Below are 14,511 nucleotides of genomic sequence, written 5' to 3' on the forward strand. Positions count from 1 at the left end.
AAACATTAGGAACACCTTCCTAATATTGAGTTGCATCCCCTTTTGCCCTCAGAACAGCCACAATAGACTCTACAAGGTGTCGAAATTGTGCTACAGGGATGCTGGCCCATGTTGACTCCAATGCTTCCCACAGTTGGCTGGATGTCCTTTGGTTGGTGGATCATTCTTGATACACACAGTAACCTGTTGAGCGTGATAAACCCAGCAGCGTAGCAGTTCTTGACACAAACCGGTGCGCCTGGCACCTACTACCATACCCCGTTCAAAGGCACTTAAATATTTTGTCTTGCCCATTCACCCTCTGAATGGCACACATGCACAATCCATGTCTCAATTGTTTTAAGGCTTAAAAATCCTTCTTTAACCCATCTCCTCCCCTTCACCTACACTGATTGAAGTGGATTTAACAAATGACATCAATAAGGGATCATAGCTTTCACCTGGATTCACCTGGTCAGGATATGTCATGTTCCTAATGTTTTGTCCGCTCAGTGTACATCATTGCTTTGTGTTGTAGGAAAGGAAAGCAGAGCAGTGCTAGCCCCCCCTCTCAAACACGTTGTCCCTCAGGGAGGAGGAAGCATCCTTCACAGCTTCCCTGATTGTGTTAAGCTGGTCCTCGTGTCAACCACCTGACAGGGGGGCATCATGTGCACCGGCCACATGTACAACAGCCTTGGCTCTGTAGTGTACTGTATTGGGATGAAACAGACCTGCTTCTGGCCCATCACAAAGTTATTAGCACCTTTAGTGAAGAGGGTAGCATGGGTGGCACTGACGCAGGCACTTCATGAAGTAAACTGAAATTCCACTTCCAATTTTCCTCAGAAATGTAAGTTTACTGAATGAACTTAAATGGAATTCACCCCAAACCCTCCTGAGGTGTTTTTCATCCACCAGAAGTAATGAAAACCATTAGTAATTTTCTTAATCTCAAATAAACTCTCACCAGACTCAGACAGGTGAGAGAAAAATATCCTTACAGTTGACCTTCAGGGGCGGCTTAGCCTGCCAGGTCACAAAGCTCAAAGTGATAAAGTGCAATGAAGATTTATAAAGCAGAGGAATGGATTTGGGGTGGGGAGAAGTAGGGAGATGGGGCACGAGGAACTTTAATCACAGAAAAAAAAAAGTGTGGATCAGGTTTAATCCTCTTACAAATAAATCACTGACCATTTCCTGCTTTCCCGAAAGGAGCGAGAGCCACGTGATCAACAAGGCCCCAAGGGGCAGTAAACAATGTCAAGACTCAACAAGATATGTCAAACGTTTATACCGGTACATATTTCCAGAGCCTGAAAGTGGCTCAAGTATTCTTCGAACATCGTATTAGCTTTAGAAAGCGTTCACTCACGTGAGATTACTGGAACGTTGTCAGAACTGGAAGCTGTGTGATTGGTCAGAAATGAGAAAGCGGTTACCTTGATCAAGTTACAGATCTTCAGAACAATGTTTTAGCTTATTAATTAACACTAGGACCATGTTCCCATGCGGATCAGAAATCTCATTCCCCTGTTTGCTGGGCGCTACCAGTAGGTGAGAAGGCTATTGGTCATTCTAACCAGCATTGAGTTGTAAAATAGCTTCAGGAGACTTACGAGAGTTTGTTTGCTGAACTTTTTAACCTCAATGAAGGGGGGAATCCATGATGACAAAATCTTGTTTATTGATGAAAAATCTAATTAATATGAGAGATGAATCATCGACAACGACACACGTTGCTTTATTAGGACGTATGCGTCATCTGAAATGCCTTTCTTTTAGGACCGGACTATTCTACTGTTTGATCTCTGTACGGTAATGTTTCCGTCGCCTCTGACAAAATGAAAAGGTGTCTTAGATTCATTTATTTTCCCATGACGTTAGGGATACTTCTCTTTTTCCATTTGCTGTCGAGGGCTGATATTATTGCTGCTTGCCCTCCACACACACACGCACGCACACACAGACACACACGCACACACACACACACACACACACACACTTCAGCACCCCCCTCCTCTCTCGTCCACCCTGCCCCCTCTTCTCTCTGCATTGTGGTTGATAAATACCAAAGCCTGGTCTTGCTCCTGGTAGACTACCACTTTATATAGTCGATAAACATTCGAAAGACAGGGGAATAAATAGTACGGGATTTCAATATGTATTCCAATAAAATTGAAGGACCGCGCCGAGGAAGGTCTTTCGACTCCATTAACATCGGGTTTGAAGAAAAGCTACTGAACAATGAGGTAAGACATTGTTTCCTTTTTTTTGCCTTATTAGATAGTTGTTTTCTTGTTATAGGCAACTTTCTTACAGTTCTCCAAACATTGCATTTGGAAGTGGGATATCCGTTTGAATTGGAGAAAGCGTTTGGCTTTTGCCAGCCATTGGTTGACATTGCGCTATTATACTATTTAAAACCCAATTCGTTTAAACGAAACTATCTGGCGATAGATGTCATGTCAATTTAGTTGTAGCCTAATTAGTAGGCGTAACCATTCATTTCTCAGTAATCAACGATAGTTGCAGGTTTTTGTTGTAACTGGTTAAACTCAGAGTCGTGTATATATATATATAGCTCTTGTTAAACCGTTTCAATCTCGTGATAATTTCAATGCGTCAAACGCTAAAACCGTCATGAGTGCAGAACTTTGCAGGGATACAAAAACGTGCCGATATAATTTCAAATATCCTGCAAATCACAGGTTGAAATAACCTATCTATAACTAGTACATATAAAATCCCTCGAATCTCTTGAAACAGCACTTGCAATCTAACCCAATTAGGCTAAATCAATTGGAACATATCTAACATTTCAGTAACTAATTCACCAGAAATGTTACCTGTTGCTCTCTATAACTAGCCTATTAATACAGACACACCATATCACAATCGATGTATAATATATAAAAACTATTTGTAAAAAAATATATATATATACTTCCATATTACAAGTGATAGGGCTACATAAAATAGTAATCCACATCAAATTAAGATCATTTAAAACAGTCTCGTGTTGGATTCATTAACTGCACCCTAATCTCGCGTGATAGATTAAAGTCGCCTAAAAGGAGCTAATAATAGGCTTCCGACCTCGCGCTTTCCTTAATGGGATTGCTTTAAATCCCGTGTTTGGGCCGGACACCGGCACACCTTCGTTAAACCAAGACGCGGCGAGTCACCTACTGCGCGGTGCCTGCCAACCTGACCCGTTCCGTGCCTCTGTCCGGTGTCTCGAACTGCTGTCGTGCGTTTTATAATGCTGCTACGGGTTCTGCTGACTGAGGGCCAACGACGGCTGGTTTCCCGCGCTGTCTCCTCCGTATCAGCTGAGGGAAATATGGTTGGTAGCAAATTCAATTCATAATCGCTGAAGGAAATATGGTTGGTAGCAAATGAAATTAGCTGATTTTATCTTTAGACTATAGGATAATTGTTATAAAACATCACTTTAACTGAATAACATGTTGAATGTAATTAGACTAAGGTATTAGCCTAATGTTTTATTTATTACTATTTGTTATGAAAAAGTCCTGATTTAATTGGCCATTTGGATGCCTTGAAATTGAGCCAGTGAAATTCAGAACAATGGACAGCGCCAACCAACCGTCGCTTAAAATGGGGTTATCACTGTCCCGGGTGCTGATTTTCATTGACGCGATGACGGGATTAAAATCGATTGACCGTCGCCACTAATACAATCTAATCCAAACAGGTTAAACGTGCAATAGTTTCTGTTATTTCATTGAACATGTTTTTATGAGTTATCTTAATTCTTAACAACAAAATAGAGAATATCGGTAAAATAATAAGGATACAGTGAGGGATTATTCTGATCTGGATATTGTTCAGGTTATTATGTTTGTCGGATTTTTGTGTGTATGATCCAAGTGATTAGTTCATTGGCACGACAGCATAGGCTAGTTTAGATCCGGATTTAAAGGTGCTGTTGATTTGCAAAAGGAATGTGCTTCTTATAGTAATGTGGTGTATTTGTTTAATAACGTTTAATTGTATTTCTTCAATGTACAAGTTTACAAATCAATCCAAGTAGGCCTAGGCATATGTACAATTATTTGAAGTTATTTAACTATACAATTCACAAAACACACAACACTAGACTGACGTTTAGTTTCTTAGGGCCAGGCGCCTTCAACAGCTGCCACCATCACAGTTGAGTGACTAAATGTCCCACGGCAGACAGACCGTGCGTCACTGGATGGATACTAGCCTACCCCGACACTGATGAAAGTTGGCTGGTGAAAAGGGCATTCGTCAATCTATCGTTGACTCATGACGCTCATTTCTGTTTTTCTTTCTTTTTTTTCCACAGATGAACAAATCAACCTTCACGAAGATCGAGGAGAGCAGAACCGAGAAAAAGAACGCGCCATCAGACGGGCGCGCAGCGATTGTCTTCTCACTCAAGAATGAAGTTGGAGGGCTCGTGAAGGCGCTGAAACTTTTCCAGGTAAGTCTAATGTGCACTTGTGCCAAAATGTGCATTTGCATGAGTTCTGTAACCTATCTTGTTTGTGACAACAATGTTATTTAATCCCTTTAATCCTTTTGATCTCACCTGATTTAAAAATCCTATTATAATTGGTCTACTTAGGCCAGTGGGTTCAATGTGATTATCAATGCAGGCCTCCACTGTTTTGCATCATATGTTTTCCATAAACATTACTGAAATATACACTACCGGTCAAGAGTTTTAGAACACCTACTCATTCAAGGGTTTTTCTTTATTTGTACTATTTTCTACATTGTAGATTAATAGTGAAGACATCAAAACTATGAAATAACACAAATGGAATCATGTAGTAACCAAAAAAGTGTTAAACAAATCAAAATATATTTTATATTTGAGTTTCTTCAAATAGCCACCCTTTGCCTTGATGACAGCTTTGCACACTCTTGGCATTCTCTTAACCAGCTTCACCTGGAATGCTTTTCCAACAGTCTTGAAGGAGTTCCCACATATGCTGAGCACTTGTTGGCTGCTTTTCCTTCACACTGCGGTCCGACTCATCCCAAACCATCTCAATTTGGTTGAGGTCGGGAGATTGTGGAGGCCAGGTCATCTGATGCAGCACTCCATTTCTCTCCTTCTTGGTAAAATAGGTCATTGTCCTGTTTAAAAACAAATGATAGTCCCACTAAGCCCAAACCAGATGGGATGGCGTTTCGCTGCAGAATGCTGTGGTAGCCATGCTGGTTAAGTGTGCCTTGAATTCTAATTAAACCACAGACAGTGTCATCAGAAAAGCACCCCCACACCATAACACCTCCTCCTCCATGCTTTACGGTGGGAAATACACATGCGGAGATCATCTGTTCACCCACACCGCGTCTCACAAAGACACGGCGGTTGGAACCAAAAATCTCCAATTTGGACTCCAGACCAAAGGACACATTTCCACCGGTCTAATGTCCATTGCTCGTGTTTCTTGGCCCAAGCAGGTGTCTTTTTCTTATTGGTGTCCTTTAGTAGTGGTTTCTTTGCAGCAATTCGACCATGAAGGCCTGACTCATACAGTCTCCTCTGAACAGTTGTTGAGATGTGTCTGTTACTTGAACTCTGTGAAGCATTTATTTGGGCTGCAATTTCTGAGGCTGGTAACTCTAATTAACTTATCCTCTGTAGCAGAGGTAACTCTGGGTCTTCCATTCCTGTGGCGGTCCTCATGAGAGCCAGTTTCATCATAGCGCTTGATGGTTTTTGCGACTGCACTTGAAGAAACTTTCAAAGTTCTTGAAGTGTTCTGTATTGACTGACCTTCATGTCTTAAAGTAATGATGGACGGTCATTTCTCTTTGCTTATTTGAGCTGTTCTTGCCATAATATGGACTTGGTCTTTCACCAAATAGGGCTATCTTCTGTATACCCCCCCCACACCTTGTCACAACACAATAAGGAAATAAATTCCACAAATTAGCTGTCATCAAGGCAAAGGGTGGCTATTTGAAGAATCTCAAATATAAAATATATTTTGTTTCGTTTAACACTATTTTGGTTACAACATGATTCCATATGTGTTATTTCATTGTTTTGATGTCTTCACTATTATTCAACAATGTAGAAAATAGTAAAAATAAAGAACAACCCTTGAATGAGTAGGTGTTCTAAAACGTTTGACCGGTAGTGTATATTATAAATGTAGCAGCAGATTATAGATTAAGCGAATTATATTATAGATGTAACCAAAAAAACAACTATTTTTTATATTCCATTCCTTACAGGAAAACCACGTCAACCTTGTCCACATAGAATCCAGAAAATCGAAAAGGCGTAACTCTGAATTCGAGATCTTCGTGGACTGTGACAGCGATCACGAGCAGCTCAACGAGATCATTCAGCTGCTACGTAAGCACGTGAACATAGTGGATATGGACCAACCTGACAACTCCTGTTTACCTGAAGAAGGTATTCCACAGTAGACAAAATGGTTGATTATTGATTATTGATTTCTACATTTTGTTAGAGTATATTCTACCACAGTATATTGAGTAAAGTTTATATTGCGCAGTATGCACGCTTATATATATATTATATATAATATTATATATAATATTATTAATATATTATATATATTTAAAGTATACACACTTAGGCCCACAGAGTATATTCCAATCTTTACAATCACATGATGGACCTAATTAAGTGAAAACTAATTATTTATATTTCAGATATAGAAAATGCCCCCTGGTTCCCCAAGAAGATCTCAGATCTGGACAAGTGTGCCAACCGTGTTCTAATGTACGGATCAGACCTGGACGCCGACCATCCGGTACGTACTATAATTATGACATAGAAACTAGGCATTACTTTATAATGTTTATGTATTACTTTATCTTGTTATAACAATGTTATATCTCCCTCTTATCACAGGGGTTCAAGGACAACGTCTACAGAAGAAGGAGAAAGCATTTCGCTGATCTCGCCATGAACTACAGATAGTAAGTACATTATGGTTGAACTAACATATTTTCCAGGAAAAAAAGGTAATTATATAATCGAAGAATATATCCCATATCAAGTTTCCTCCTATTCTATTCTACTGTACTCTACTATATTCTACTGTACTCTACTCTACTATATTCTACTGTACTCTACTGTACTATATTCTACTGTACTGTACTCTACTATGTTCTACTGTACTCTACTGTATTCTATTTTACTGTGCTGTACTGTACTCTACTCCACTCTACTATATTCTACTGTACTCTACTATATTCTACTGTACTCTACTCTACTATATTCTACTGTACTGTACTCTACTGAATTCTACTGTACTCTACTGTATTCTATTCTACTGTACTCCACTCTACTATATTCTACTGTACTCTACTCTATTCTACTTCACTCTACTCTACTATATTCTACTGTACTCTACTCTATTCTACTGTACTCTACTGTACTATATTCTACTGTACTCTACTCTGTTCTATTCTACTGTACTGTACTCTACTATATTATATTCTACTGTACTCTACTATATTCTACTGTACTCTACTCTACTCTATTCTACTGTACTCTACTGTACTCGATTCAACTGTACTATATTCTACTGTACTCTACTATATTATACTGTACTCTATTCTACTGTACTCTACTATATTCTATTAACAGCCATTGTCTTGTCCTTATCTTCCAGTGGGGACCCTATCCCTCGTATAGAGTTTACAGAGGAGGAGTTGGCAACGTGGGGGGTGGTGTACCGGGAGCTCAACAAGCTGTACCCTACCCACGCCTGTAGAGAGTACCTGAAGAACCTGCCCCTACTGGCCAAACACTGTGAATGTAGAGAGGATAACATACCACAGCTAGAGGACGTATCACGCTTCCTTAGAGGTGAGATGGGAGGAGGGGCGGGTTGTGTGTGTCTGGGAGTCGTTTGGGAGTCGTTTGGGAGTCGTTTGTGTATATACTGTGTGTGTGTGTGTGTGTGTGTGTGAGACAGAGACGGAGAGACATACAGACAGAGACATACAGACAGAGAGACATACAGACAGAGACAGAGAGACAGACAGACAGACAGACAGACAGAGACATACAGACAGAGACAGAGACATACAGATAGAGACAGAGAGACAGACAGAGACAGACAGACAGACAGACAGACAGACAGACAGACAGACAGACAGACAGACAGAGACATACAGACAGAGACAGAGAGACAGAGACATACAGACAGAGACATACAAACAGAGACATACAGACAGAGACATACAGACAGAGAGACAGAGACAGAGAGACAGAGACGGAGAGACGGAGAGACATACAGACAGAGACATACAGACAGAGACAGACAGACAGAGACATACAGACAGAGACAGACAGACAGACAGACAGAGAGACAGAGACGGAGAGACAGAGAGACATACAGACAGAGACATACAGACAGAGACAGACAGACAGAGAGACAGAGACAGAGAGACAGAGACATACAGACAGAGAGACAGAGACGGAGAGACATACAGACAGAGACATACAGACAGAGAGACAGAGACATACAGACAGAGACAGAGACATACAGACAGAGACAGAGAGACAGATACATACAGACAGAGAGACAGAGACGGAGAGACATACAGACAGAGACATACAGACAGAGACATGCAGACAGAGACAGACAGACAGACAGAGAGACAGAGAGACAGTGAGACAGTGAGACAGAGACAGTGAGACAGAGACAGAGAGACAGAGTGAGAGAGTGTTGGATACTAGATAAAAAATACTTTATCAAATCAAATCAAATGTATTGGTCACATACACATGGTTAGCAGATGTTATTGCGAGTGTAGCGAAATGCTTGTGCTTCTAGTTCCGACAGTGCAGCAATATCTAGCAAGTAATATCTAACAGTTCCACAACAAATATCTAATACACACAAATCTAAGTAAAGGAATGGAATAAGAATATATCAATATATGGATGAGCAATGTCATTATCAGAGCGGCATAGTCTAAGATGCAATAGATAGTATAGAATACAGTATATACATATGAGATGGGGAATGCAAGATATGTAAACATTAAGATAGTATAGAATACAGTATATACATATGAGATGGGGAATGCAAGATATGTAAACATGATTTAATGGTAAAATAAATGTAACCAATATTTAACCAATATTTATATCCCATTTTGTAAGATTGATCAGGAACATCTCTCTGTTGCTGACATGTTGCACACAGTTTGGGTCCAGTATGTGACATTTTCTTGAATCCTATAATGTTTTAGAGCGGACAGGCTTCACCATCCGGCCTGTGGCAGGTTACCTCTCCCCCAGAGACTTCCTGGCTGGTCTGGCCTTCCGCGTGTTCCACTGTACCCAGTACGTCCGACACAGCTCCGACCCCCTCTACACACCAGAGCCGTAAGTACCTCCATACCACATTTATTTTACCTTTATTTTAGCAGGGAGTCCCATTGAGACCAAGGTCTCTATTACAAAGGAGTCCTGCACTAAGGGCCCTTAACCAACATTCTGAATGACCTGAAACACAACCACATTCCTCAGTAAAGGGTCCTTAACCAACATTCTGAATGACCTGAAACACAACCACATTCATCAGTAAAGGGTCCTTAACCAACATTCTGAATGACCTGAAACACAACCACATTCCTCAGTAAAGGGTCCTTAACCAACATTCTGAATGACCTGAAACACAACCACATTCCTCAGTAAAGGGTCCTTAACCAACATTCTGAATGACCTGAAACACAACCACATTCCTCAGTAAAGGGTCCTTAACCAACATTCTGAATGACCTGAAACACAACCACATTCCTCAGTAAAGGGTCCTTAACCAACATTCTGAATGACCTGAAACACAACCACATTCCTCAGTAAAGGGTCCTTAACCAACATTCTGAATTACCTGAAAGACTCCGGCCAACTGTAGGGTATAATCTCATAAGCCTGAACCAAATCTCGTCATGAGCTACAGTGAGGGAAAAAAGTATTTGATCCCCTGCTGATTTTGTACGTTTGCCCACTGACAAAGAAATGATCAGTCTATAATTTTAATGGTAGGTTTATTTGAACAGTGAGAGACAGAATAACAACAAAAAAATCCAGAAAAACGCATGTCAAAAATGTTATAAATTGATTTGCATTTTAATGAGGGAAATAAGTATTTGACCCCTCTGCAAAACATGACTTAGTACTTGGTGGCAAAACCCTTGTTGGCAATCAGAGGTCAGACGTTTCTTGTAGTTGGCCACCAGGTTTGCACACATCTCAGGAGGGATTTTGTTCCACTCCTCTTTGCAGATCTTCTCCAAGTCATTAAGGTTTCGAGGCTGACGTTTGGCAACTCGAACCTTCAGCTCCCTCCACAGATTTTCTATGGGATTAAGGTCTGGAGACTGGCTAGGCCACTCCAGGACCTTAATGTGCTTCTTCTTGAGCATCTCCTTTGTTGCCTTGGCCGTGTGTTTTGGGTCATCGTCATGCTGGAATACCCATCCACGACCCATTTTCAATGCCCTGGCTGAGGGAAGGAGGTTCTCACCCAAGACTTCTCAAATCAAATCAAATCAAATTTTATTGGCCACATGTGCCGAATACAACAGGTGCAGACATTACAGTGAAATGCTTACTTCACTGCCCCGTCCATCGTCCCTTTGATGCGGTGAAGTTGTCCTGTCCCCTTAGCAGAAATACACCCCCAAAACATAATGTTTCCACCTCCATGTTTGACGGTGGGGATGGTGTTCTTGGGGTCATAGGCAGCATTCCTCCTCCTCCAAACACAGCGAGTTGAGTTGATGCCAAAGAGCTCCATTTTGGTCTCATCTGACCACAACACTTTCACCCAGTTCTCCTCTGAATCATTCAGATGTTCATTGGCAAACTTCAGACGGGCATGTATATGTGCTTTCTTGAGCAGGGGGACCTTGCGGGCGCTGCAGGATTTCAGTCCTTCACGGCGTAGTGTGTTACCAATTGTTTTCTTGGTGACTATGGTCCCAGCTACCTTGAGATCATTGACAAGATCCTCCCATGTAGTTCTGGGCTGATTCCTCACTGTTCTCATGATCATTGCAACTCCACGAAGTGAGATCTTGCATGGAGCCCCAGGCCGAGGGAGTTTGACAGTTATTTTGTGTTTCTTCCATTTGCGAATAATCGCACCAACTGTTGTCACCTTCTCACCAAGCTGCTTGGCGATGGTCTTGTAGCCCATTCCAGCCTTGTGTAGGTCTACAATCTTGTCCCTGACATCCTTGGAGAGCTCTTTGGTCTTGGCCATGGTGGAGAGTTTGGAATCTGATTGATTGATTGATTGCTTCTGTGGACAGGTGTCTTTTATACAGGTAACAAGCTGAGATTAGGAGCACTCCCTTTAAGAGTGTGCTCCTAATCTCAGCTCGTTACCTTTATAAAAGACACCTGGGAGCCAGAAATCTTTCTGATTGAGAGGGGGTCAAATACTTATTTCCCTCATTAAAATACAAATACATTTATAAAAATTTTGACATGCGTTTTTCTGGATTTTTTTGTTGTTGTTCTGTCTCTCACTGTTCAAATAAACCTACCATTAAAATTATAGACTGATCATGTCTTTGTCAGTGGGCAAACGTACAAAATCAGCAGGGGATCAAATACTTTTTTCCCTCACTGTAGTTAGCTAGCTACTTGATTTATTCTGTGTTGTTTATGGTTCTGAGATTACATACTACAGTATAAGATAAAGGGCTGTATAACTCCAGTGTTTCTTGTTTCCGGTCACACAGAGACACGTGCCATGAGTTGCTGGGTCACGTCCCGTTGCTGGCTGAGCCCAGCTTCGCCCAGTTCTCCCAGGAGATAGGCCTGGCTTCCCTCGGAGCTTCAGATGAATCCATACAGACCCTGGCCACCGTGAGTAGTCATCCTGTACTAACTCTGAACATATCAAATATCCTGTCTAACACTAACATCCTACCCAGGGACAGCTAGAGCATGACATTAGTTTAGTACCAACGCTGAACCTTGTAGACTCTGTAACAAAAAGTACTCTGATCAGTGGTGGAAAAAAGTACCCAATTGTCATACTTGAGTAAAAGTAAAGATACCTTAATAGAAAATGACATTCAAAATGTAACAAGTCGTTTTGGGTGTCAGGGGAAAATGTATGGAGTAAAAAGTACATTATTTTCTTGAGGAATGTAGTAAAGTACAGATACCCTAATAAAACGACTTAAGTAGTACTTGAAAGTATTTTTACTTAAGTACTTTACACCACTGATGTCTTGTAACATTACTTTTTATTATAGAGTAATGTTTATATATATATATTACTAAGAGATGAACTTAGTCACCAACCCTAAAACCTTGTTAGCCTGGTCCTACATTTGTTTGTTCTGTCTTGGTGTGACAATGACCATCGGAGTCGGCACGACGGCACAAACAGATCTGGGACCATGTCAGAACCTAGAGAGGGGAATGGATCAGCAGTTCACATTTCGTTTGGCATTACTGACTCTTGCATGCGCTGTTGTGTTCCAGTGTTATTTCTTCACGGTGGAGTTTGGCCTGTGTAAACAGGAGGGGAAGCTGAGAGCGTACGGAGCAGGCCTTCTGTCTTCCATCAGTGAACTCAAGGTATATAAATATTATTGTAACGAATTCGGGGGGTGGTAGCCCCGACCGGGACTCGAACATGGGTCCAGCAACTGTCAAGCCAACGCCTTTACCGTTACGCCAAGAGGTCCAAATCTCTTGACAAGGACTAGGTGTTCGCTTAAGGTCGCTACATTATAAACAAAAGGTATTATATTAGAAACTAAAGGTAATATTATATTAGAAACAAAGTTATTTAGGGGAGAATGCTGTTTAGTCCAAGATTAGTCTTAATCTGGGCCTGGGAAACTGGACCAGAAGAGGCACAAGATTAGTCTTAATCTGGTCCTGGGAAACTGGACCAAATGTTTTGTTCTTCTTCCCCGCAGCATGCTTTGTCTGGTAACGCCGTCATCAAGCCTTTTGACCCCAAGGTCACGTGTAAACAGGAGTGCATCATCACAACATTTCAGGACATCTACTTTGTGTCCGACAGCTTTGAGGAGGCCAAAGTCAAGATGAGGTGAGATGACCTTGGGGTCAAAGGGCATCTGGAATCTTACTGTATAGTAACACATTATTTAAATGTAGATTACCTTCATATGGACTTCATAACACATTGATACATTCGTATGTACTGCTTATGAATGGGTTATGTATGGGTCATGAATGTGTTATAATGTCCTTGTGTAGGTACCCTTCAAATAAAAGTGTCACTGGATTGATACACGCTCTGTTACTGACTCCTAGCATCACTGTGGTGACGTGTAAAGGCTTTTAGATGAGCTGTTCTTTACTATCTCCTTCCACACACACACAGACACACACACAGACACGCACACAAACACACACACACACACACACACACACACAGTATCTCTCTCTCTCTCTCTCTGTCCCTCTCTCTCTCTGTCTCTCTGTCTCTCTCTCTCTCTCTCTCTCTCTCTCTCTCTCTCTCTCTCTCTCTCTCTCTCTCTCTCTCTCTCTCTCTCTCTCTTACTGCTACCATTACTTTCATAGCTTCTAGATAGTATCTTCTAGATACGCACAATAACTCATTCTTGCCATCCCTCCAGGGAGTTTGCCAAGACGATCAAGCGTCCGTTCACGGTGCGCTACAACCCGTACACTCAGAGTGTGGACGTTCTAAAGGACACTCCCAGTATCAACAGCGTGGTCGAGGAGCTGAGACATGAGCTGGACATTGTGGGCGACGCCCTCAGCCGGCTTAACAAACACCTGGGAGTCTGAGTGACAACCTAAAGCCCTATGAGTCACAGACTCCTAAATGGCACCCTATACCCTGCCTACAGGCCCTGGTCAAAAGTAGTGCACTATATATAAGGAATAGGGTGCCATTTGGGACACGGGTCTCTGATGACCTCAACGCCATTATCTGAGTGTCTGTGACGACCTAGACACACGCCACCCCGTGTTCCGCTATCTAATTATTATCCATCGGTCAGATCTGTTTGTGCTGTCTTTGCCAACTTCCATGGTCATTGTCACACCAAACAATTACTGTAGCTGAATTGGTAGAGCATCGGCGCTTGTAACGCCAGGGTAGTGGGTTCGATCCCCGGGACCACCCATACGTTTAAAAAAAATGTATGCACACATGACTGTAAATCGCTTTGGATAAAAGCGTCTGCTAAATGGCCTATTATTATTATACATAGGAGATGATAACTGGCAAGACAGCCCCAACAGAACAAATCTGGGCCCCCCCAAACTATCGTGACATCTTGTCACGAGAATTTTGTTATCGCAACGGTTGAAGTCAACTACTTCTCAAGCTTTCAATAATTCCTAGTTTTCTAATTAGTCATACATTATTAGTTTAACTGAGGGTGTGAAATTTTAGTCATATCTTACTCACACATTTCTTATGTAAAGAAATACTCTGCTCGTGGTCGACCTCTCTTCCCTTCTCTCCTCCATTCAACGTAATCGAAGATACAGTAACT

The 14,511-nt window shown here is 41.5% G+C and overlaps 1 protein-coding gene across 3 annotated transcripts; it reads left to right on the forward strand.

Moving 5' to 3' along the window:
• Positions 1-2,057: 2,057 nt before the first annotated feature.
• tph1a (tryptophan hydroxylase 1 (tryptophan 5-monooxygenase) a) lies at positions 2,058-14,141 on the forward strand. 3 transcript variants are annotated; one of them, XM_041849818.1, is made up of 11 exons: positions 2,058-2,231; positions 4,319-4,456; positions 6,229-6,412; positions 6,676-6,776; positions 6,878-6,945; positions 7,644-7,840; positions 9,235-9,370; positions 11,737-11,863; positions 12,491-12,586; positions 12,934-13,067; positions 13,621-14,141. In XM_041849818.1, exons 1-11 carry the CDS (start codon positions 2,142-2,144, stop codon positions 13,793-13,795), a joined length of 1,446 nt encoding a protein of 481 aa, XP_041705752.1. In that variant the 5' UTR covers positions 2,058-2,141; the 3' UTR covers positions 13,796-14,141. The 3 variants fall into 3 exon arrangements, with proteins under 3 accessions (XP_041705752.1, XP_041705754.1, XP_041705753.1); XM_041849820.1 differs by having other exon boundaries at positions 6,229-6,352; XM_041849819.1 differs by lacking the exon at positions 2,058-2,231 and adding an exon at positions 3,156-3,328.
• The last annotated feature ends 370 nt before the right edge of the window (positions 14,142-14,511 follow it).

This window comes from Coregonus clupeaformis, chromosome 26 (genome assembly GCF_020615455.1).
Source record: "Coregonus clupeaformis isolate EN_2021a chromosome 26, ASM2061545v1, whole genome shotgun sequence".
NCBI classification, from domain to species: domain Eukaryota; kingdom Metazoa; phylum Chordata; class Actinopteri; order Salmoniformes; family Salmonidae; genus Coregonus; species Coregonus clupeaformis.

Coding starts and splice junctions, on each gene's coding strand:
- tph1a (XM_041849818.1), top strand. CDS start 2,142: ATGTATTCCAATAAAATTGAAGGACCGCGCCGAGGAAGGTCTTTCGAC. Junction 4,457..6,228: donor AGGCGCTGAAACTTTTCCAG/GTAAGTCTAATG, acceptor CATTCCTTACAG/GAAAACCACGTCAACCTTGT. Junction 6,777..6,877: donor ACCTGGACGCCGACCATCCG/GTACGTACTATA, acceptor CTCTTATCACAG/GGGTTCAAGGACAACGTCTA.